Source organism: Phascolarctos cinereus, unplaced genomic scaffold, assembly GCF_003287225.1.
Source record: "Phascolarctos cinereus isolate Bilbo 61053 unplaced genomic scaffold, phaCin_HiC Scaffold_726;HRSCAF=1367, whole genome shotgun sequence".
NCBI classification, from domain to species: Eukaryota; Metazoa; Chordata; class Mammalia; order Diprotodontia; family Phascolarctidae; genus Phascolarctos; species Phascolarctos cinereus.
In genome coordinates, this window is record NW_027556098.1 from 312992433 (window position 1) to 313017368 (window position 24936).

The following is a 24936-nucleotide window of genomic DNA, read 5'->3' on the forward strand; positions in this document are numbered from 1 at the left end:
TTCTGACACTAAGTCCAGTTGTGCTCGTCCTCTTCCCTTCCCCTGGCTTGGAGGCACACCCACCCTCAGGTGAGGTCTCCTTGTGACATGTCCCTTACCGGGGTTTGGGGGGAGAGTGTTCAGATCTTCCTGATGTACGATCCAGGGCCAGAAGGGCCCTTAAAAGTCATCTAGTCCAACTGCTTATTTTCCAGATGAGGAAACTGAGGCTGAGAGAGCTTCTTGGGACTTCCAGGGCTCCTTCTGTGACTTCCAATTGAAGCATATTACTATCGAGGCTGCCTTGATGGAATTCCAGACTCTCAGAACTGGCCAGGGGCCTCAGAGGCCTCTGGTCCAACTCGGACTAGACCAGGAGGGCCCTCTACATACAACCTAATCAACCAGTGGCCATCCGGCCCCTACTTGAACATGTCCAGTGAGGGAGCACCCTCCCCACTCAGGGCTCTTCCACTTTAGGATGGCTCAAATTGATAGAAAGTCTTTGTTGGCATCAAGTCTAAACAGGCCTCTTTGTTACTTCTGCTCTTGCTCCGACTTCTGTCCTCTGGGGCCAAGCAAAATAAGCCTCAACTCTTTTCTACAGGACAACTTTTCATATACTTGAAGCCAGCCATCATGCCCCGACTTCTGACTTCTTTTCTCGAGGTTAAACAACCCCATTTCCTTCATGAACGGGAGGCCTTCAGCCTTCCTGGCTGCCTTCCTCTGGCCACTGCCCAGCTTATCAGGCCTTCTCACTGCGTTATCTTCCTCCAGCTCTCTAACTGGTGGCCCAAGCCTATGGTCTCTTCTGCCGGTGAGGCTGAGGCTGGTGGGTTGCCTGAGTGCTGGACTTCTGGGCTGCAATAGCGTTAAAGCTGATTGGGTGCCTGCACTAAGTCTGCCACCAGCATGGTGAACTTCCGTGGGGGGTTGGGGGCAAGGGCCACCCTCCAGGCCGCCAGTTAGTGTTGGAGTGGGCCTGTGAGGGGCTGTTACACCTCCATTCTGGGCAAGATAGGAAGAGCCAGTCTCCAAAATAATACAAACAAACAAAAAGCCAAGAGATCTGATTTATCCCTTTGATGAAGAACGTTTCTTAACGCTGTGTGTCTGCACACTGTACTTTATGTCCTGGGTGTCACTGCAGAGCTAAGATGTCACCTACTACAAGGGAGGCATTGGCAGGTAGGAGTTGGAGTCCTTGGAGTCCATCAGCCAGCGAGCAAGCATTTGTTAAGCACCTACTGTGTGCCAGGCATTGTGCTAAGCCCTGTGGATACAAATAAAGCAAAACAAACAAATAAATAAATAAATGCAGACCCAGGTTACCTGTAAAGTCCCTTCCAGTTCTGTGATACAGTGCCAGAAAATAACCATGGAGCAACTTATTGTTAGACTGCCGCTTTTTGCAGAGATACTGAATAACTTACTATTGTAGTAGGAATACTTAGCATTAGGGAGTAATTTATAGGTGAGCTTTGGGCTAGAAGATCTCCAATGTCCCCTCCCAGCTCTGACACCGTGATAAAGTACCAAGGAGATTTGATCCTTAAAATAATGCTGGAAAGTAATAATGATGATAATAATAATAATAATAATAATAATAATAACAACATGTAATGCCTAGTCTGTGCCAGGCACTGTGCTAAGCGCTTTACAATTATTATCTTGTTTGGTCCTCTCAACAACCCTGGGAGGCAGGTGCTGTTATTATCTATCCCATTTTACAGTTGAGAAAACTGAGGCAGGTGGGGTGAGGTGACTTGCCCAGGGTCACACACCTGGCTAAGTTGTGAGGCTGGATTTGAACTCAGCTCTTCCTGACTCCAGATTCATTCGTGCTCTATCCACTGGGCCACCTAACTTATTAGCAAGAGTAACTTCCTATCCATAGTGCCAGTGGGACACTGAGGCCCTGAAAGCATCTGTGGGTGGGAAGCTTGTTCCAAGCTCCTTTCCTGCTTCCCTTGGCAATCTGAAGTGCGATCCTAGGTGGTGAGAGCTGGAAGGCTCTCTGAGGGCATGTGGTCCAAGCCCAGGCACAGAACCTTCTTGCTAGCATCCTTGATGCAAGCCTTTGCTTGAACACCTCCAGCAAAGGGAAGTTCACTCCCAGTTGAGGTGGCCTCTTGCAAGGTGGGACAGCTCAGGCTCTTAGGAATTTTTTTCTTATTTTGAGAGAAAATTTGCCTTCCTATGACTCCTCCCCAAGATCCTGGTTTTGCCCTCTGTGGTCAAACTGAACGTGTTTTTGCCTTCTGCCTCAGGGGGGCCTTTCAGGTATTGGAAGACAGGAATCACGGCACCTCCCCCAAGTCTTCTTGGGAATGACTGCATCTAGTGTTGCTCCCTCTGCCCGTTCTCCTGTTCACTCCTTGACCTTCCTGGCCTCCTTACTCTGGCCTTGTGGACAGTGCAGAGCCAGGGCTTAGAGGGTGGGTGAAGGAATGGCCCAGGGCATGATTCTTCTGGCAGAGATGAGGTCCTAAGGACTTCTCCCTTCCCATCGCCTGGGGTCCAGTGACCTCATCCGTTCCCAGCAGCCCCAATCTTCCTGATGGTTTTCTCTCTCGTTGTCTGGTTCTGCCCCCAGGTCAGCCTCCGCCACGTCCATGACCCTGGCCCGCTGTATGGATGTTATGAAGGGGCTGCTGGAGTAAGTGGGAGTGAGGAGAGCATGGGGGACGCATGACCCCTCAGCTTTCCTGGGTGAGACCAGAGGCTCCTGAACGATTCATCTTGACTCATCACCCCCCAGCCCTCCCACTTCTCTCTGTCCTTCAGCAACTGCCCTCCTCCATGCCCATGCCCATTCCCATCCCCCTCAGCTCCTACATTTTCTCCATTGCATTCTCTTACTACTTCAGGGTTTCCCCATTTCTCCTCTTGTCCCCTCCAGTGTTTCCCCCATTCTCATTCTTCTCTTTGCCAGCGTGCCATGTGTCTTGCTTTCTCCTCCAAGGATTCACTGCATTCCTGTTACCCTCCTTTCCTCTTCTCTGTTCCTGTCCCTGGCCTCTCCAGCGTCTCCCCATATTCCCATTCTTCTGGTACCCCCTTCCTGCAGCGTTTGCCTTCTCATAATCGTCCTTGTCCTGAGGGAGCCTCTGGTCTGCCTCTCCTGAGTTTCTTTGGTTGGTGGGGAGTAAGGGGATGGGACAGGTAAGGCGGCGTAGAGGCCATGGGGGCTATTAGTCCTTCCAAGCCAGACCAAGCTGGGTGTTCCCCGAATCTCTAAAGATCCCACCCTGCCTCTTGTCCGTTCTCCGAGGGCTGGCCCTTTGGCTCAGGCTCCTGTCTTTGGCCTGGGTTGTTTCAGGAAGACCTGTCCTCTCACCAGCTGGCTGGGGAAAAAGGAACAGGCTGCCAGCCTCCTTGAGGAGGGAGACCAAGCTGAGAGTGGGGAGGTGCTGAAGCTCTGCTGGGCTCGCTTGTGGGCACTTTCTGTATGTCTGCCTGTCTGCATTGCCCTGGGCTCATCTGGAAGGAGGGCCCCGAGAGGGGGTGCTGTCCCTCCCCTGAGGGTGCACTTTGGGAGGCAGCCCTGCCTGGGCCCTGACTCCAGGATTCAGTGCTGGAGGATCAGGCCAGGCTTGTGTTTCTGGAGAGCCCTCAGGGCTCAGGGAGGAGGCTGTGAAGAAGGGATCTATCTACTCCTTTTACCAGTGGATAAGAACTATCGGGGCCATATCTCAGAGCAAGGGCTTTTTAAACCTTGTCTTTCCAAAACTTTCCTTTTGAGTGTGATGAACTTGCCAAACATCAAGAACAGGAACATTTCCCTGTACAAAGAAGAACTGAAAAAAGGGTTGCTTATGGAACCATGAATCTCAATTCCATCTGACTTGTTTCTTTTTACAGTCTCCAGTAGGTGCTCCCCCTCTTGTCTGTGTCTCCCTCTGTGGCCAGAGCGTTGTCTACCACCCCACGCTTCTCCCCGGAGGATGACTCATGTCTGCCCAGGGCCTTACTCTTCTCCAATGCACTCTCCCTCTTGTCTGAGCCTCACACCAGCTCTCTGGGGGTCACAGGCCAGAGACTTTTCTCCCCATTTTATAGATGAGGAAACTGAAGGCTAGATAAGTGAAGAGAGACTTTCTTAAGGCCAGGCCTGGAATTCTGGCATCTAGATTCCCCAGGCTAAGTCAGGATGCCAAATGGAACTTTGTAATATTCCATTTCTCCTTCAGCAGAATGGGAAGATCCCATTCACAGAAGGCTCTGTGCTGTCCAGTGAATCCAGGCGCCATGTTCTTCTCTTCTGGAGCCTGCTTTACTTTTCTCCCTAACCCTGCCCTGGGAGGATTTCAGCTGTTCTCTGTTTTTCCTGCTTGCCCTTGGCCTGCCACCCACCAGCTATCACCTCCCTGGGCCTCTGTGACCCTAGCCTCTGATCCAGGTCCAAGTGATGGGGGGGAGCCCCTTGGAGGCATTGTCACTGACTCACTGACCCATCCACTCAGTTTTAGGAAGAGAAGGGGTCACTCCGTGAGTGGGGCCCCTGAAGCTCGATATCCAAGCATTCGTGTCTGTGGGGTCTCCTGTCTCCCAGCCAGAGCCCAGGACATCCAGGTGGGACAGAGGGGCTCAGCTATAAAGGGGCTAAGGGGGAGGATGGACACAGAGCAGGTGTGTGGGTGCATGTGTACACATATTCACACATATACATGCATATTTGAGAAAGACATGGGAAGATCCTGGGACAGATGTATAGCTATGGAAGACATAATTCTGGTTAGGCTAGGTGGGTACATGTGAAAGCTGGGGAGGTCCCTAGACAATAAAGAAAGCATAGGCATACTTGGAAAAGTACTGACACTTGGAGATAGATGTATGTATGGGATACAAGTTGAAAACTTTACAGGTTCAAGAAAATGGAAAGGCGGGGAATGGGCCACAACTGTGTGAGGAATGGCCTGGTTAGTCATGGTGACCTGGGGAGACAAGGGGAGCCTGGGTTCTTGCTGTGAGGGAGGGCATTAAACCCTTTCTGCTTCCCCCCAGGAGGCCCACTGTTCTGAGGTCAATGCCGTCTGCTTCAGTTCCAACAGCAGCCTCCTGGCCACAGGCGGGGCTGACCGGCTCATCCGCCTCTGGAATGTGATTGGAGGTGAGTGGAAATCATGCCTTTCCCCCTAGTATTTCACCAAGGGCTGTTTTTTCCTCTTAAGGGCCATGGGGGGCTGGGGTGAGTGTCCTGGTTCTGCATTTGAATTCTCTCCTGGCCCTCCCCATACCCATCTTCAGTTTCACAAATGACAGACAGGTTTTGCCACCTCATTTATGGGAGAGTCACACTGACCTTTGGGGGTGAGATAGGTGGGTGAGGTTGGGGGATTCCTGGAGCCTTGTTAGGTGGGACCTGAGCCACTTTGAATGCAACCTGTTTTATAGGCAAGGGAACAGAAACTCAGAATGGGGAAGAGACTCGTAGCTACTGAGTGGAAGAGCTGGGCCAAGAACCGAGGGCTCAGCCTCTGGGTCATGGTCTTTCTGTGCTGAATCCCACTCTGAGCCCCTAGTGGGATCCACCCTCACACTGCACTTTGAGAACCCAAATCATCAGTAGGAAAAAGCACTAGGTCTGAAGGCATGGATTCAAGTGCTGATGTGAATCCTTATTAGCTATGCAACCTTGGTCAAGTCACTTGTTTCCTCAGTAAAGATGGGTCTAATGCCATGTGCATTTTCGGCTTCATGAGGAGTAGACATTACTGCCTTTTTCTCTCATCCGCCAGGCCGCCTGGAAGCTGATCAGATGTTGGAAGGGGCTGGTGGGAGTGTGACCAGCCTTGAGTTTGAACCATCGGTAGGTTCAGATGAGGGAAAGGCAGAAGGACCTCTGGGTTGTTCCTGGCTGTGGGGGTGGGTAGGTTTGTTGGGATTGTCTTTTTTTGCCTGTCTCCGTTCTTGAAGCAGTGCCAGGCTCTGCCCTGAGTAGGTGCTCAGTACACAGGGGTTGAATTGGATTGTGTGTCCTTGAGCACATGACTTCCCCCGCCTAAGACAGTTTCCTTGTCTGTAAGATGTGAGATAAGCCCCAGCCTTTGTACCCTCCTTCATGCTGGGACAAGGGGGACCAGAGCCAGGCTGGGGACCCAGGAGCTTGTCACTCTTCAATTCAACAACATCTTACTAAACATCTGTTGGGGGACAGAGCCCTGCCTGTGGTCCATGCTGGAACCGAGTTTAGAAAAGACACAATCCCTCCCTCCAAGGGGCACACAGGCAGTATAGGAGATGTACCTAAATGATAATAAACAATGATGATACCAGGACCTATGTGATGGAGACAAGAGGGAGCCGGACCTCGGGCCCTTGGCCCTCCCACAGGCCCGCTGAAGAATGGGAAGACATCTGAAAGGAGGTAGCCCTGGAACAGGCCTTAGCCAGTGCCCCTGAGGGACCCAAGAAGGCAGGAGGAGAGAGGAATGATGATGTTAGTAACAGCACACCTTTGGATGGTGCTTTAAGGTTTGCCATGGGCTTTCCCGACATTATGTCACTGGAGTCTCGTACTGACCCTCTGAGGTAGGTGCTGTTATCCCCTTTTTACAGATGAGGAGACTGAGGCTGAGACTAATAATGGTAGTGATAATAATAACAACTAACAGAGTGATCCTCACAGTGGCCTTGTGAAGAAGGTGCTCTTATACCTTGTCTGTAGAATGGGGAAACGGAGGCTGAGGCCACAATCACTTGCCCAGGGTCACACAGCTAGTAAGTGTCTGAGGCAGAATGGAAACTTGGGTCTTCCCAACACAGAGTCCAGTGCTTTCTCCCCTGTGTCACCGGTCTACTGTGCTGGGCTGCTTCTAAAGAGGGAATGTGCAAATGCATCTGTGCTGTCACGGATTCAGGAGCTCCTCCTGCAGGTCAGCATCCATCCATGCCTGCCTCTCCTGTGGTCAGACTCTTGTTTAACACAAGGGATCCACTTGACATACTAGAGGCCTTCCCTGCTTTAACGCCATTGTGGGGAGGGGTGCTCTGCCTGTCCACCTGTCTTCCCTTGCTCTTGCCACATGAACAGTCCATCTTTTCCTGTTGTACCATTCTTTGATGACATCTTTTGATCTCTGTTTTTCTCAGAATTCCTTATTGGTTCTATGTTCCAGCCTGTTCTCACCCCCTTTCCCAATGCCCCTGTAGCCATTGCCCTCTGTCATATTCATTTTTAGTTCTTCAGAGACAGTGTTGTCCACCTCTTAACTGCAATATAGCAACACCGACAAAATCATGTTTTGTTTTGTTTTTTTAGAAGGTGGACTTTTGCTTTTATAGAAGCTTTGGGTCAGTAAAAGTGCTTTGCAGTTTTCTAAAAGCAAGCCAGCCCACTCTCTTCCTTTTCAACTCTGGTTCCAATTCATTGTCCATCTTTATTTTCCCAGACGTACATACTTTTGGACAGAGTTTATAAAGTGTTCACTTAGATGCATGTTGAAATCTGGGCAATTGGCTTTCTTCATCCATTTGGTCTTTCCTGTGTGGATGGTCAGGCCAGACTTCTTTGAGTGGTTACAGATCTCTTCAAGAATCTCTGAAACGTTTTGGTGTTTGATGCAGTCGGCACAACATCATCCACAGATAGGAATGTCTAGAAGGCCTTGTTGTCCACAGGGAATCCTGCTTCAACACAGACTCCCTGCTGCATCTCTTCCATCACAGTAGAGAAAACCTCTGGCAAGCATGCCTCTCCCTGTTTTATGTCTTGCCTGAGGTTTATTACTAACGGGTCACTAATCAGGGCTATTTCTGTCATTACGTCTTCCAAGAAATCCTGAGTAATCTTCATACGCGGATGGGTCACAGCTTGTCAGTCAGTCAATAAACATTTATTAAGGGGCTACAGTCTGCCAGCCACTGCGCCAAAGAAAGGCAAAAGCCAGGCCCTGCCCTCAAGGAGCTCACAGTCTAACGGGGGAGACGACATGTAGACAACTATGTGTGGGGAAAAGACCCTGAAGACTGCTGCATTTTGTCCTGCCCTGCTGGCTGTGGGTTTGTGGAGGCCAGGGGGTGGGGTGGAAGGGTGGGAGGAATCAATAAACAAGTGGGATCTTATATTCTCTACATCCTTCAGTCAGTTGTGAGATGCTAAAGATGTGGTCCATTGTTGAATATTGCTTCCAAAAGCCTGCTTATTCCCTATACATATTCTCAACAAGAGGGGCCTCACTCAAAAAGGTGGCTATAGTTGGGGGAATAGGCCTATGGGTCAGGAGTTTTGTTTCAGTCCCCTTTTTACGCATTAGTAAGGTTTGAGATCCTCCCCTACACACACACACACACACACACACACACACCCCTTTGGTGTCTTCACTTCCTTCACGTACCTTGTATCTTGGTCTCCCACCGCCCTCACAAGAGCGTCACTAGAGATCTCCAGTCTCTCTCTCTCTTTTTTTTGTTGCCATTTCTATTTCCTTTGTAAGAGCCTCAGGGACTCTGATGTTAGTGTTCAAGTGTGGTTTTACTCTCCTTGTTGGAACCAAAAGTTTGCCCAACTGATTTTTGTAAAATATTGCTGTTTTTCTTCTGGGTTCAGTCCGCCCTCCCTTATCATCCTTGAGGGTCCTTGGGATGCCTTTGCTCCACTGGACAGTCTTCCAAGCTCTCTTTAAACTGGTTTTAGCCTCCAGCCTCCTCCTCTTAATTATCCATCATTCTTCTTCCTAAGGTTTTACAGATGAGTTGAGATTCTAACCCAGTGCTGCCTTCAGCAGCAGTGTCTCTCTGTTTGCCAGTTAAGTCAGATGCTTCCTGACTAAGGGGCTTTCTGGGCTCTTCAAGCAATTCATTTGCGTTGTTTGACTTCTGAATAAAATTGGTATAATTGGCATCAGTGTCACTTAGGTTGTTCATTTCCCATTTTTTACTTTCCCATAGCTTATCCAAATAACTCAGGGTTAATTGTATGCCATGTTCCTTACTCATTAGTAATCTTTCTTCCTGTTTGTCATAAATTCTGATCTTAGCTCATGCTGAATTACTGGCACTTAGTTGGCACTAAAGGAGGCGTGTGAAAAGAGACTGGGAAATTAGGTAGGAGCCAGACTGTTGAAGGCCCCGATGCTCTGTTCAGTAGGCAATGGGGAGCTCTTCAAGGCTTTTGAGCAGAGGAGTGACCCTCTGGCAGCATGTGGAGCATGTATTGGAGGAGGAAGAGACCAGAGGCTATGAGAGCCGTGAGGAGGTTATTAATGGTAGTGATCAGGGCCCTCACCCCAGCCATCTCCATCCTTTCCCTCAGGGCTGCTATTTGCTAGCAGCGACTTACAACAAAGCTGCCCAGCTCTGGAAGGTGGGCGAGAGCCAATCCAAGGTGAGACGGCTGCGGGGGCCGGGGCTGAGGATGTGGCGGTGGAAAAGAGCATTCATTGGGCGCTTCCAATTTACACCCTGGATGCACGGGGTCATTGGTGCAGGAAACATTGTCTGGACACACAGACAAAGTGACTGCGGCCAAATTCAAGCTGACCCGGCAGCAGGCAGTGACTGGAAGCCGGGACCGGACTGTGAAAGAGTGGGACCTCAACAAGGTGTCCTGTAAGCCCCCCTCCTTTTCTGTCTTCTCTGCCCCCTGACCCACCTCTGCCCCTTCCACACTCCATGGTCCAAATCCCCTCCTGCTCCTTCAGGGCTCCCCAGACCCCAGGGTGGTCCTCCTTCAGTGTCTGGGGTGATTGAGACCCCCAAATAACCTCAATTCCTGTTTCCCAATTCCTCCCATCCCTAGTCATCCACTCAGTTTTTCTGCTAATTCTGCTCCCTCCCATCCCTCCCCTGACACTTTTGGTCCCTCTTGACCTTCCTCTCATTGCCTCACCCAAACCTTCTGTATTTTAGGAGTGCAGGAAGGCCACTGAGGTCAGGCTGGGAGCCCCCATGGTTAGCTCAGTGGCCCTAGAGCACTGTCCCTCCTCCCCCGTGCCCTGCTCTGTCCTTGGCTAGGGCTTAGGGTCTGTTCACCCCTCGAGCTGGGGCTGGGGAGGGGAACCAGGCCACTAGCAAAGGGGACCTGGCAGAGTACCCGGGGATGTCATTGTAGGGGCAGTTTGCTCAGAGGATCTGGGTCTGAATCCAAGTCTCACTGCTTGCTGGCCGTGCCGCTTTGGGCAGATCACACAGGGCTTGCTTCACTGTCCTCATCTGTAAAAAGAGGGGGCTGCATGAGATCTCTGATGGCCCTTCTCACCCAGGACTTTGTGCCTAAAAGTGATTTCGTGGCCCTCTGAGACCTTCACCGCCCCCCCATCCCCTCCCCCTCACCCACATGGCATGTTGGACATCAACAGGCTGAGGGGCCAATGTCACTGGCCCACTGGGGTCCCTTTCGGAGGTTCTGGGCCCTGTGGCGTTCACCCTGTGGCCCCTCAACCCCCAGGCTCTCGAACTCTCGACGGTCTCTCCTACTGCAACGACGTGGTGTGTGGAGACCACCTCATCATCAGTGGTCACAATGACCAGAAGATTCGTTTCTGGGACAGCAGGTGACAGAAGCCTAGCAGTGAGCCTAACATAAACTGGGCAGCGGGCTGGGAAGGGATTTCCCAGGCTGCCTTCCTTATTTGTTGTCAGCCGGTCAAGAAGCGTCTGTGAAATGTCTCCTACGCACAGGGGGCAGGGGTATCCCCACCCTGGTGTGAAGGAATGGTACAGTCTCTGCCCCTTGAATGTGATCCATTTAATTGCATTAGATTAGGTCACTCAGTTGACCTTTTAAAAGAATACATGTCAAAAGTAGGAATCTTTATTAAAACAAATAAATAGAGCTTTTGTTGTTAAACACCTTTTCAAAGCAAAAACAGTTCTAGAATAAGATTTAAAGAAAACAAATTGCTATCTTTCTCATTTCTATTCAATTATTATTAGCCTTCGTATTTTCCTTTTTATCCCTTTATGACTATAATGAGAAAAACATGTAATTCCTTCCTTTACTTCAATGTTGAAAACTCCTCAGCCTGCTCACCCTACCAGTTTCTGGTGTTAAAAGGCCTCAGAGCCTCCTCCCCAGTGAGGGCTGCTCAGCTATTGTGAGTCAGAAAGGTCCCGGGAAGACAAGGCATAGGATCCCAGCACCTAACCTTGCATACCTGCAGGAGTCATTCCTCTGGCTGCCTCACCCCATGGGATCTCTTCCATTTCCTAGACATTCTCTAGCGGTCCCCTCTCTGAAGCCCAATTTTTGGGCTTCCTAGAGTCAGCTAGGTGCTGTGGGCTTGGAGTCAGCAAGACCTAAGTTCGAATCCAGCCCCAGACACTTAGAAGCTGTGTTACCCTGGGCAAGTCATTTAATCTCTCTTTGCCTCAGTTTCCTCAACTATAAAATAGGAAGCCACCTACCTTTCAAAGTTGTTGTGAGGATCAAATGAAATAATATTATTTATAAAACATTTGGCATAGTGCCTGACACACAGTAGGTTTTTAATAAATGCTTGTTTCATTCTTTCTGTCTTTCTATGGGGCAGAAGCATAGAGAGGAAGATCAGGGTCACCTAGGTCAGCTCCATGTTTGCCATCACAAAAGCTAGCACATTCACCCCTTCCACTAACCTTACTTCTGCTCTTTGAGCCCATTATTTCGAGTTTGCATCAAATGGTCCCTTAGTTAGTAACCAACATTCACTAACATACAACCTTGGTTTAAGTGGGAAATTAAGACAACTTAGAGGTTTTTAAAAAAAGTTATTCATTACCACAGTTTTTATTTACTCATTTATTTACTTATTCATTCATGCATCTATTTATTTACTTATTTGTTTATTTGTTTGTTTGTTTGTTTTAGTGAGGCAGTTGGGGTTAAGTGACTTGCCTAGAGTCACACAGCTAGGAAGTATTATGTGTCTGAGGCTGGATTTGAACTCATGTCCTCCCGACTCCAGGGCCCATGCTCTATCCACTGCGCCACCTAGCTGCCCCTAGAGTTTTTTTAATTAAGGTTTTTTTTCTTTCCAAGTAACAAGCATTTATTTTTTCTCCCTTATTTCACCCCAGGAAAAAAGAAAAGCAAAACCCTTGAAACAAATAGGCATAGTCAAGCAAAACAAATTCCCGCATTGGCCATGTCTAAAAAAATTAGATGTCTTCTTCTGCACTGAGTCCATCCCTAGTCTGTTAGGAGATGGGACCAGAGTTCATTATCAGGCCTTTGGAACCATGACTGCTCATTGACTCGACTGAGGTTCTTAAGTGTTTGTTTTTACAGTGCTATGGTCTAAACTGTTCTGATTCTTTTCACTTCTCTGTGTATCACCTGAAAAAAGTCTTCCCAGGTGTTCTTGAAACCCTGCTTTTCATCATTTGTTAGGGTTCAGTAGGACTTTATTACATTCATATACCATCATTGGCTCAACCATTACCCAACTGATGGGCACCCCTTTAGTTTTAGCTTAGAGTTAGAAAATCAGGTCATAAGAAAAAACATTCACAACAGAGTATGATGTCTGTGTTTTAGGAAGGACATGGGTAAGTTGGAGTGTGTCCACAAAAAGGTGACTAGGATGGTGAGCAGCGCAGGACTGAAGGGACTGGGAATGTTTAGCATGGAGAAATGCAGGAGAGTGTGTGTGTGTGTGTGTGTGTGTGTGTGTGTGTGTGTGTGCGTGGGTGCATACGTTTGCAGAGAAGAGGTTTGCTGACTTTCCCCTGGTGCTGTGCCCTTCCAGGGTCCCACGATGCATACAGGTGATTCCTGTGGAGGGAAAGGTCACCTCTCTCAGCATCAGCAATGACCAGATGCACCTCCTCAGCTGCTCCCGGGATGATGCCCTTAAAGTCATTGATCTTCGGGTCAACAACATTCGCCAGGTCTTCCGGTGAGGGAGGGCATGGTGATAGCAGCTCCCACCCCACCTTCCCCTCATTCCACTCCCCCAGTGACAGAACTAATATTATTCTGGAGATTCCTACTGGATGGGGATGGAGAGGCCATATGCCCAGGGGTTTCCATCCCTTCCCACCTTTTTTTTTTGTGAGGAATAATATAAAACTATTTATTGACCACTGTTCACCAGTATTTACAATAAAGTAAACAATATACAGTTGTATAACGTTCCAGTGACTACAAAGTTATTTTTTTTTTGCCCGACTCCTGTGGAGCCAAGTGACCCAAATACTCAAAAGGCTGGTTCTACGTGTTGAAAGGGTGGGTTGGGATAAAGAAGGAAAAACATGCATGTCAAGAGTATAGAAGACTACATAACATGAGTATGTCTGCTTCCCCATTTATGCCCATAGTTAGGAAAACACAATCCCCCCCCACAAATGCCCGCCCTTTGGGCAGAATATTTATGTTCCAGCAGATGGGGATGTTACTACGTGATTGAGAGAGGACCCTTTGGTTAGTAAAATAAGATCTTTCCCACCTTCTTGCACCTCTCCTGTTTCCTCAGGGCTGATGGCTTCAAGTGTGGTTCAGACTGGACCAAAGCTGTGTTCAGGTGAGTATGTCCCAAAGTCCCTGCTGCTTCCTTTAGAATTCTCTCTCCCCAAGTTCTCTCCCCCGGGAATTCTCCCCCATCCTTTTCCAAAATGCCTTGAGCCCCCTGTGTCCACTCAGTTTGTCAGCAAGCCAGCAGCCTGCCTGCCACTCCCTTAGGGCAGCTCTCTCCTCCTGTTGGCCTCACCCCTCCATCTTCAATGTGGCAGCTGGAGGAGGAAGAGGGCTGGGGAGAAGGGGAGGAAGGAGCAGGGAAGTGACCAGAGCAAGGCTGGCGATGGGGAGAAGACAGATCATCAATCAGCATGTAGGACTGCATGTGGTTGTGTGTGTCCAACCCCACCTGACCTCCCACAGACCTCTGAGAAGCTCAGTCTCCTACATTTCCTTTTCCCAGCCCAGATAAAAGCTATGCCCTTGCTGGTTCTGCCGATGGCGGCCTCTACATCTGGAATTTGGAGAGCGGCAAGCTGGAGAGCAGCCTCTATGGGCCGCACAGGTGAGCCTCTGGGGTCCAGCTTTCTCAAGGAGAGGACGGGGGTGGGGGGTGGGATACACCCTTGGCAGGCAGGCTCTGCTCTGGAGTCTCTGAGTGTCTCCAGCTGTAGACAAACCATGAGCCTCTTACTGCGGAGTAGAGGCCCTGCTCCAAATGCCAGAATAAGATCCAGAGGGGACCCACACTTTGGGAAGTGGCTCCTTCACCCCTTTTGGAGATCAAAATATACCCAGATGGGCCTAAGGGAACTTGGGAGGTGTTTTAATCTGGAGCAGAGAAGATTGTTGTGGGGATATGTAGTTGTCTTCAAGTATGTGAGGGCTCTGACGTGGGGAGGGCTCCAGAGGCAGAACCAGGAGAAGCTACATCGAGGCAGATTCTGAACAGTGGGCTCCCTATCACCAAAGAGCTTCAGGCAGTGGCCAGATGACCACTTGTCAGGGGTGTCGGGCTAGATGACCTCTCACCCGTGCACCATCCAAGATGGTACCACACAGGCTTTGTGAGGCAGCGAGGTGATGCTGGCAATAGAGAGTTAGACCTCAAGTCAGGAAGCCCTGAGTTCAGATCTGGCCCCAGACACTTACTAGCTGGGCAAATCACTTCACCTATGTCTGCCTCAGTTTCCTCATCTGTAAAAGGGGTATAATAATGGCACTTCCCTCCCAAGGTGGTTGAGGATCAAATAAGACAAGGTTTGTAAAGTGCTCTGCAAACCTCAAAGTGTTCCAGAAATATTTGCTGTGGTGATGATGATGATGACGTTCCTGGTCCTATCCTTTCCCGTTCTCAGCCTCAGCTTTCCAATCTGTAAAATGGGGACAAACAATACCTCTCCTTTTATAGGATTATCATGAGGATCCAATCAGAGAGTGGATGATCACCCGTATTTAACATATGGGGAAGTTGAGGTCTAGGCTGTCACACAGAACACTAGTGGCTGGGTTGGGACTGTTGATTGTCGCCTGCTCAGCCTCCCCTCCACTGCCCCCAAGTATTCATATGCCTTCTCTTCCTCTGTCCACAGTGTCTCCATCAATGCAGTAGCCTGGTGCTATGCTGGAACACATGTTGTTAGCGTGGATCAGGGGAAGAAGGCCGTGCTTTGGAGTTAGGCTGACCTGGCCAGCACCTGCACTGGGAGCCTCCTCCTTCTACCTCTGCCTCTCCTCCTCCATAGTATTGGATAAGTTCTGGCGGGTTCCAGAGCCTGAGATACCAGGGAGGTGCACCGAGGACAGAACTGGGGGAAGCTTTGTTGGGTCTGGAGGGAAAGGACTGTGTCCTATCTTAAGTCATCCATCTTTGTGAACATTCAAAGGGAAAGGGGTGGGTTTTTTTCTGCATTAAACTTTATAAAATAAACTTTTTTTATTAATAGTATTTTTCCCAATCACATGTAAAGATAGTTTTCAACATTCATCTTTGTAAGATTTTGAACTCCACGTTTTTCTCCCTCCCTCCTCCTCCAGATAGTAAGCAATCTGATACAGGCCACACATGTATAGTCATATTAATCATATTCATGATTCATATTCATTAGTCATGTTGTGAAAAAAGAAGCAGAACAAAAGGGGAAAACCATGAGAAAAACAAACAAACAAACAAACGAAAAAAGGCAAAAACAGTATGCTTCCATCTGCATTCAGACTCCAGACTTCTTTCTCTGGATGTGGACAGCATTTTCCATCATGAGACCTTTGGAGATGTCTTAGATCCTGGCATTGCTGAGAAGGCCTAAGTCTGTCAAAGTTGGTCATTGCACAACGTGGCTGTTATTGTGTATAATGTTCTCTTGGTTTCTGCTCACTTCACTCGGCATCAGTCCATACACGTCTTTCCAGGTTTTTCTGAAGTCTGCCTGCTCATCATTTCTTATAGCACAATAGTATTCCATTACATTCCTATGCCGCAACTTGTTCATCCATTCCCCAATCGATGGGCATCCCCTCAATTTCCAATTCTTTGCCACCACAAAGAGCTGCTATAAATTTTTTGCACATGTGGGTCCTTATCCCTTTTTTATGATCTCTTTGAGATACAGATCTAGAAGCACTATTGATGGGTCAAAGGGTATGCACAGTTTTATAGCCCTTTGGCCATAATTCCAAATTGCTCTCCAGAATGGTTGGATCAGTTCACAACTCCACAAACATGCATTAAAACTTTTGATTGACAGGCTGGCCTTTGGCTTGGGGAGGGAGGGAGGGTTTGAGTCACACGGTCAAGAGGAAGATATATCCCAGGATTAATGATTAGAGCCTCGGCCCCAAAAAGCTTTTAACTTGGCCCCAGCAGGTAGAGGGACCTGAGGAATAAACGCAGGGCTCTCCCCATGTCATAGTTACTGCATGCTCAGCTCCCTTTGCTGCTCCCTGCTGGCAGGGTCAGAGGTTCTTGCAGGGGGTATCCCTATGGAGCCATGGTGATGTTTCCTTGGCTGGACTGCTCTGCAGTGAGCTTTGTTCCGTTGGCAGAGGAGGGAGCTGTGGAGGGATGAGTCCGGCCCCATTACAGATGGGGAGGAAGGCTCCCATGGCTGTGTCTCCTTTAGATCCTCAGGTGATGGCCTACGGGTAGGATGAAGAAAGCCAGGGCAATGGGTCTATGGCATTTGGTGGAGAAGGCCATGGGTGGAAGAATGGAAGTGTTGGGTGAGTGGGCAGGGAGCAAGGGCACAGAGGACATGCTGCCAGCCCTTCATGGACAGCCAGTTCTTCAGAGACCTAGGGGTATAGTGGAAACAGCCAAGGCTTTGGAGCAGAGGCTCTTGAATTCAAGCTGGGGCTCCACTCCTGGGTGACTTTGGGCAACTTAACCCCTCAACACTTCGTTTTCTTATCTATGAAATGAAGGGGCCAAATGAGGTGATCACTGAGGCTCTTGCCAGCTCTAAAATCTATGCCTCCATTTGAAGAAAAATGTGAACTTTACACATGGCAAAATGAACATGGTCACCACGGGGTGAGGCCTTCACTGTCAGCCCTAGAGATGCCCTCAGTTCAGCAGAAGGTAGAAGCAGCAGAGATCAGGAGACGCCCCATGAGGGCACGCTGGAAGGTACTCAGGCTTTTAGCTCATTTTTGCTAAGGCAGTGCCAGGCTCCAGTGCTTAGCTGCTGGTGAGGGACTAAAAGCTGCCAGCACTCTGAGAGGACGAAGTCCTGGGCACCCCGCCTTGCTCAGGGGCCAGGTATGGAGTTAGATAAGACAGTCCCTCCCTGTCAGGCTTGACACCAACAGAAGTGTGGGTGTACACCGCACACAACATGACAGGATGAGTGTCTGTAAGGTCTCAGGGAGAATTCTGATACCAAGACAGGGGGGAACCAGGGACTTTAACCCAAAGGAAGAATTCCAAGTCAGAAGGGAGAGAGGATATTCCAGGCAGAGGGAACAGGGAGTGAAGCCCCCAGAGACAGTCATACATCCAATGGTCTAAAGTTCCCCACGACTCCAACGTGGCTGACAGAGAGCTCACAGCTTCGGAAAGACACTGGCCTTTGTCACCTACCATGTGAGTGATGCTGACTAAGCCATTTTGTTTCTCCAGGCCTTAGCTTTCTCTTATGTAAAGTGAAAGAGATGAACTAAAGGACTCTTTTGGCTTAAAAAAATCTCTACTCCCATGAAGAGCTGAGGTCCATGAGAGGCAGGGCTTTGAGGCGTCTCTGTCTTGGAGACCAGTGGCCACCAGAGGGCGTCCATCACCCACCAAAGTCCTAGGGGAGGTTGGTCTCTGTGAAGCCAGGTGACTGAAGCCCCGGACCTTGGAATGGGAAACGCTGATAATTGCAGAACATGCCAAAATCTGCAAAGGGTATTCCATTTATTGTCTAATCTGAACCTCACGGTAAACTTGTGAGACAGGTAGATTCTGAGGTTCTAACCTGGCATCAGGGCACTTTACAAAAATGGATACCTTCTTCAGTGGAATTGATTTTCTTTGTAATTCTAAGTATTTTATACATTTAAAAACAAACATTACTCTGCAACATGGTCCGTAGGCTTCACCACATTGCAGGACAACCGCCCAACTACTGCTATACACAGGGTGGGCAGACCAGCCTAGGCAAGGCGCAAGGCGGTCGGGGGAGAGACAGGAGGCAGCCTGGGCCTGGCACTTCAAACCACCACCACTGCCTTCTTTGGTCACCATCTCCCCCCCCCCACCTGTGATGGGGACAGCACCAGACCCCGATCCCAAGAGCCCTGGGAATGAAAGTGCTTCCAGCCCAGCACTCCCAGCTGTGATCCTGGGAAGCAAAGCCTGTGACCCTGCAGCATGGTGACCGCTCCTCCAGGCAGCCCCAGTGACTGAAGACCCAGAAAAGAAGATGTTCTGTCAGTGGCAGTGACATTGAAGAAGAGGCATTACTTCACTGCTGGACCTTGGAGGCCATGGGACCTAATAGCTAGGCAGTGCAGTGGATAGAGCACTGGGCCCATTGTCAGGAAGACCTGGGTTCAAATCTGATCTCAGACACCTACTAGTTACGTGACCCTGGGCAAATCATTTAACCTCTGGTTTTTGCCTCAGTTTCCTCAACTGTAAAATAATAGCACTTACCTAGCAGGGTTATTGAGTGGATTAAATAAGTGCTTAGCCTGACACACAGCAGAAGCTATATAAATGCTTATTCCCTTCTCTTCCCCTCCCTTTGCCCTCTACCTTTCCATCAGACTTGCAGCTGACAACTTCCCATGTGTGTTGTCTCTGCCATTAGAATGTGAGACTTTGGGGAGCAGGGGGCTTAGCACATAAAGTAAGTACTTAGTAAATGCTTCCCCTCCTTCCTTCTCCCCCCACCCACCCCCAATCAGGACACAGAAAAGGTTAAGAACCCCTGCATGAGAGAAATTACTATCCTTATTTTACAGATGAAAAAACTGAGGCTTAGAGAAAGGGTTATACATGTAACCAGGGTGCTCTTGCCAGACTCCCTTAGCTGCCCTCCAATGATCGTTTGTTGCAGGGCTTGTAGTGATGGTAGTTTAGGAGGGACAGAAAGGTCAGTCCCCCCTCTCACCTCTGACTCTCCACTCTCTGTTAGCAGTTTCCCCCTCTCTGTTGAGTGTGAGAGCGCAGAGCCATGACAAGGCTGGTTTGTGGGCATGAGGCTGCTGAGATTCAGACATTTTTTCTTCTCCCCTTGAGGGCAGTGGCCACTTGGCAGCAGGCACACACAACGCTGGATGCCTCCGCGTGAAGAAGGCAAAAGCCCGGCTGCATCAGTCTGTTATCTCTGAAGTCTGTCGATGACCTTTGGGGCAGGCTGGGTCTCCTTGGGGAGGGAACGAAGGGAGGAGACTTGCTTCTAGGAACTGGAAGAAAAGGCAGACCTGATCACCCAACAAGTTTGAATAGGAAGTTGTCCAGATTACCAGCTGACGTAAGCTCCTCCTTCAAAAAGTAAAGTGCTGTACAGCGCTGAACACGGTACCTGGCACATAGTAGGCGCTGCCTAAATGCCTATTCCCTCCACGGCCCTCTTGGAGACTCTTCCTTCTTCAGTTCTCCCGGTGCGGGTCTACCCTGAGCCTCTGTCCCAGGTCCCCACTGCCCACTCCTTAGCAGAAGCTTGCTCCAGCTTCTTCTCCAGCAGAATTCTCTGGCTGCAGTTTATGCTAGTTCCTAGCCTTTGGGGAGGCTAAGCATAGCTCCCAGAGGAAGGCAGGTGGGATAAGGAGAGGAACGGCCCCTGTGTCATCTTAGCAGCCTGGAGAAGCTCAAATGTCTGGAGAGCTCTCCTTAGGCTCTAGTGTCATCTCGTGTTCCAAGCCCCATTCCGTTCACCCTGCTCCACCCTAACCCCAGTGCAGGCTCTGCTCCTGTCTCACCAGAAGATTACAAAAGTCTCCTAATTTCCTTCCATCAAGTCTCACCCTTACACAACTGAAGCCCAGGTCTGGCCATGTCATTCCCATGCTTCTGCTCTGGGGACTGTTAACTCTGGGATCCGATGCAAACTCCTGTTATCTGAAGTCCTTTGCAGTCTGGTTCCACACCATCCTTCCAGCCAAGCTGGTCTACCTGCCATCTGCCTCCTCCTTTGCCCAGGTCATCCCCCAAGCCTGGGATGTCTCTCTCCTAGGCTGCACCTTAGAATCCCCAGCTTCCTCCAAAGCTCAGCTCAAGCACAGCCATCTCCACGGACTTTTCCAGATGTTTCCTATACTTCTTATATCTGCATACAAAGAGACTGCTTTTGTATCCCCTTGGCTTAGTGGAGCTCCTGGCACTATTAGGCACTTAATAAATGAATCTGAGTCCACGTAGAATTAGGAGTAAGAGAGGCATATGTCACCTCAATCTAAGAAGGGTTCCTAAGAATTATTCTTCTGTTCTTCCTTGCTATCTGACCTTCCCACCTGTCTTGAATACTTTTCCTTCTTTAGTCCACAAAGCCTGGGCACAACCTGAGGCTCTGTCCTAGGCCCTCCCCTCTTCACTCACGGGCCCAAAGCTACACCAAAGCTCTAAGACCCCTGAGGCATCTCCCTATCTCTAGTCTCCCCTCTGCAATTCATTCTTCATGCCCGGCAGTCACATTGCCAGTGCACAGGTCTGACCACTTTACTCTGGCTCAGACACTTTCAGAAGCTTCCTGTTATCTACTGGATAAAATAAAGCTTCCTTTTGTTGTCACTAAAACTATTCACAATCTGGATCCTAACTACCTTCTAAGCATTTTTTCTTTCGCAAAAGATGTTCTAGTCAAACTGAGTAATTGACCATTCCTTGATTTTGTCCTGCACTCTTGCCTTCATGCAGTCTCTCCTGCCAAGAATGTCTTTCCCTTAGTCCCCATCACCCCAGTTTAAAGTGATCTCTCTTCTAACTTCTCACAGCATTTTGTTTGCTGTGATCTACTTTGTATCAGGCTGACTTCTGTCTATACCTCCCACACTGCAAGTTTATTGAGAGCAAGAGCAGTGTTGGATTTATAATGGTCATACTAAGCGCAGATGTTTGTACGGTGCTTTAAGACAGTTCTGTACAAAGAACTTGGTATGCACTATCTCATTTGCTCCTCTGACTCCTTTGCAATGAGCCCCTAATCATCTGAGATGCTTCCCTAAGGGAGATTCTAGGACTGGGATGGGAGATGCTGTTTCCAATGTCTTTTCCTGCCTTGATACTCCGGGACCATAAGAGGAGTCTGCAGAGTGCAGCTTGTATAAGGGAACATAAGAGCGATGGTCAGACATGACTCTTTTCGGATTATGGCTTCAATTTGGACTTTGGAAGTTGGAAGAGATCATTGAAGCTTGCTGAGGGTCACTGTCTTTCTCTCGAGGTATCTGGCATATCCAAAGGACTGCTCAGACTCTTAATTCTTCGAAGTCAGAACTGTGAGGAAGTGTGGGATGGGAGGAGGTGGGAGCTGGGGGAGGCAGTGTGTTGGCTCATCACAGCTGCTGACTATTTCAGAGAAGATGGAGACGCAATCAATGGGATTATTTTTGCCAAAGCTAAGAAACTCAAAGCCTTAATTCCACTTTTTTTTTATTATTCAACATTTTATACATAATAAATACAAACTTTTTACAGCCAGTACAGAGGAAGCCCTTGCACAGGTGTTCTCAGTGTACTGACACTGTACAGTGGGATACATGGATTACGTGCCCTGTACGAACAAGTCATAGTTAAAAAGGAGGCATTTTTACAACTTTTTGTTTTAAATAAAATTAGCAGCTCTTACAGAAAATATTTAAAATATAACTAAAGAGATTTCCAATAACACTCTCAATTTGGAGAACCTTGATTTGCGGGCACAGACAGACAGACAGACAGACTGGCTGGAGGAAGAGGAGAAGAACAGCAGAGTGATACTTACTTGACTTCGGCATCGTGATGCTTTTAACATTTCTGCAAACTTTTAAATCTTAAAAAACACTTTTTTTTAAACTTAAGAATAAGTTTGATAAACACATAAAAAGACCTCAAACAGATCAACAGGTTAAGAGGCGCAAACAAACAAAAAATACAGAAGAGATTCATCCACAGTCCTTGTTACTGATGAAATGAAGCAATCCAGGAAACGTTTCCCTGGATGAGCCTGGACTTTTGGTCCGGGGGCCTGGGAAGCACTCTCTGCTTCAGAGATCTTTTTCTGAGGTCAGACTCTTTGAAGTAATGTGTGCAAAGTTCAGATAATGTCATCTAAATGTAATATTAATTTCTTTAAAAACAAAACAGTAGAAGCAAAGCAACCTCTCAAAACAGCCCTTTTAAGCTAATTCATCAATTTTCTATCTTCTGGTTTAGGCAGAAAATCTTCCTACCCAATCATGCAGACAAAAATAGTTTTCCTTAAATACCTGGGAGCTGCTTCTCCCCAGAAACTTTAGATCTCATCAATATTGCCAGTGAAGCCACAATCTCTCTCCCTGTAATGGGGAGTTCGATTCTCCACTGCATCATGAGTTTGAATTTGTGCCAAGCCCTGAACTGAGGCCAAATGGCAATGTCTCCTTTCTTCCCTTGGACTTCAAGGCCCTGGTAAAACTTTTCTGGACGCTGACGGAGGCAGAAGGCTCATGCTGCTGCCTCAGGCCACGGTGGGGCCAAACCGCTGTGAACCAGTTGCTCGGTTTCCATCAGCTGGGCTGATGAGCCAACTAGAAAATAACCCTTAGTCCCCTGAACTCTGACCTCTCCCAGGTTACCCAATGACAAGGCTGAGTTGTGGCTGGGATGCAGCTTCTGGGAGGTCCATAGTGATGACGGGTCAGGGTGGGTTCTCTGATACATGAGCAGGTCAGCCAGGTGGGCTTTCCTATGGAGATGAGGCCTTTCTCCTTGATGTGAGGAACTGCTCTGAAATGTGCTGCCCCCGTCCCCAGCTGGGGGTGGGGGTGGGAAGGGCAGGCTGTGACTACTGGACAAGTAGCAGGAAGAGGAACACCAAGGGCACCGAGGCCTCTTGGGGCTGGCAGCGTGGCCTGTCCTGTGAAGGTGGCAGGGACTGTGATGAGAAGCCGGCTCTTCCACCCCAAGCCCTGTGCTTCTGCCCCTCTTCTGAGGCTGGAGAACCTGATTTGTTTTCACCACTCATCACATGGGTGATGGTGCTCAGGGTCTGGGCAAGTCTATAACACATTCCTATGGCCACAGTAATATACTGTACTAACACATGTGACAGGAGGGGGCTGGGATCAGGCCACACAAGTGGCCAAGAGCTTGCCCCAAGTTGCAGGTATGCCTGCCTGGCCAGGGCCATTTGCCACTCTGGGCTTGTGCTCTGGAAGGAGAGATGACTCACAGAAAACGAGCAAAGGCACAGAATCTTCATGACCGAGGGGAGGAAAAGGGCAGGCTGCTGCTGCACACAACCTCCTCCCTTGTTCCTGCTCCTTAATAAGAGTCATCTTCATGCAAAGGTGCCTCAAAAAATGAGCCTGGCCAAACTGGACTGGCTGGCCGTGATCGTGGGGCACCCGGCGTCACACCAGCGTGATCTCCACATCCTCCATCTTGTCTGTGGGCCGGCGGTGGCTCTGAGTGGGAGGGGGGGGCGCAGCCCGTACCTGGGGAGAGAACACATGGAGCTCCATGGGCGTGCTGGTCTACCTTCTCAGACTCTGAACACAGTAACACGACACTCAAAAGGGAAGAAGGGAGTCTGGTGGTTCAAATGCTGTTTTGACCATGGGCTTACATTCACTCAACCATTCGTTCTCTACTTACATACACTCAGCCTTGGGGATGATACCAAGGCAACAGGATGTGATGCAAAGATTTGAGTTCCTAGATGTCAACAGGATCCTAGTTCTAGAGCAGAAATAATCCCTCGAGGCTAGAAGCCTAGACCTCACATTCACAGATAAGGAAACTAAGTCCAAGCAGTAAGTGTCAGGGGTGGGATCGAATGAAGGTCCTCAGGGCTTCCTTCTTCCCCTTGTGCTCTGACAATTTACTGCCTGCAGGGTGTTGGGTAGTCATTGAACCTTTCTGGGCCTCAGTTTCCTTTCCTGCAATGAGGAGACTAGACAAGCTGGAGACAATTAGGCCCTTTATAGAGCTCTGGAAGGCATGCTATGTATGCTGACAAAGAAGCAGCATGTTGTAATGTAGACACCAACAAGCTTGGACTTGGGAGAAATGTAGGATTCAATCCTGCCTTTGACCCTTATCCATGTCTTTGAATCTCCACTTCCTCCTCTGTGAAATGGGCATATTAATCCTTTTACCCAAGGTCTCTCTGAAGAACTTTGGAATTGATTGTGAGACACAGAGGCACTGCCACAGGAAGGCCCACCATGGTGGGCCTGCATGAAAGAAAGCCCTGTGCCCTCTGAGCAAAGCAGGATTGCGGGAGCTTAAAAGGATTGTGAGATGTGCAAATCTCGAGAAATCTCCCTTCTTAACATTCACAGCTGGACTATTTGTGCCCAAGCTGTGGTCGAGCCTTCTGAGCTCAGGTTGGTCTGCCCAGCCACAGTCGGACACATGGTACCTTGACCCCAACACAGTGCTGTCACGTTGGTCCTCTGCACGCATGAAGGACACCAACCAACCATACTGATACCTCTGATACGTCCCACGGTGGTTGTGAGGATCAGATGAGATCAAAGTGCTATATACATTCTGACCTCCACTACTACTGCTAAGAGATCACGGGAGGCTTAGGGGAAGCTTTGAGAGTGGACGTCATCGATGATGGTGCTCAGACTTGGGACACATTCCTCATGACAACTCTTTGAGATGCAGGTAGAACCAATGCTATTATTCCCATTTTACAGAGAGGGACATCAGCCCAGAGAGGTGAGGTGACTCAGCTTTTGAGAGCTGTTATTTAGACACCAATCGGTCCACCCATCTTCCTGCTCATCTTCACCCTACGGTAACACCCATGTTGCAGATAAAGAAAATGAGGGTCAGAATCAAATTAAAGAGAGAACTGTGAGAAAAAGAGGGAGGAGGTGAATGGGGCCAGATTGTGGAGGGCCTCAAATGCTAGGTTTTGGAATCTGGCTTTTCCCTAGTGGGCTGTGAGCAGGCGAAG

The 24936-nt window shown here is 49.0% G+C and overlaps 2 protein-coding genes across 10 annotated transcripts in view; one reads left to right on the forward strand and one right to left on the reverse strand.

Annotated features, from left to right (window-relative positions):
* ATG16L2 (autophagy related 16 like 2) overlaps nt 1-15305 on the forward strand; it is a 43323-nt gene extending 28018 nt beyond the window's left edge. For 4 of the 8 annotated variants that reach the window (XM_078156895.1, XM_078156898.1, XM_078156896.1 and 1 more), the window contains 10 exons: nt 2579-2641; nt 4449-4557; nt 4990-5095; nt 5724-5794; nt 9239-9534; nt 10284-10478; nt 12654-12803; nt 13380-13427; nt 13824-13925; nt 14953-15305. In XM_078156895.1, coding sequence (XP_078013021.1) covers nt 2579-2641; nt 4449-4557; nt 4990-5095; nt 5724-5794; nt 9239-9534; nt 10284-10478; nt 12654-12803; nt 13380-13427; nt 13824-13925; nt 14953-15040 — 1228 coding nt within the window. In that variant the 3' untranslated portion in view covers nt 15041-15305. The other 4 variants (XM_020989624.2, XM_078156894.1, XM_078156897.1 and 1 more) reach the window with 4 other exon arrangements.
* A 6112-nt stretch (nt 15306-21417) lies between these two features.
* The window catches only part of FCHSD2 (FCH and double SH3 domains 2), a 356033-nt gene continuing 352514 nt past the window's right edge, over nt 21418-24936 (reverse strand). The window contains exon 20 of one of the 2 annotated variants that reach the window (XM_020989616.2): nt 21418-23458. In XM_020989616.2, the coding sequence (XP_020845275.1) occupies nt 23375-23458 (84 nt within the window). In that variant the 3' untranslated portion in view covers nt 21418-23374. Of the gene's footprint in view, nt 24770-24936 lie in introns of both variants that reach the window. The other variant, XM_078156892.1, reaches the window with a different exon arrangement.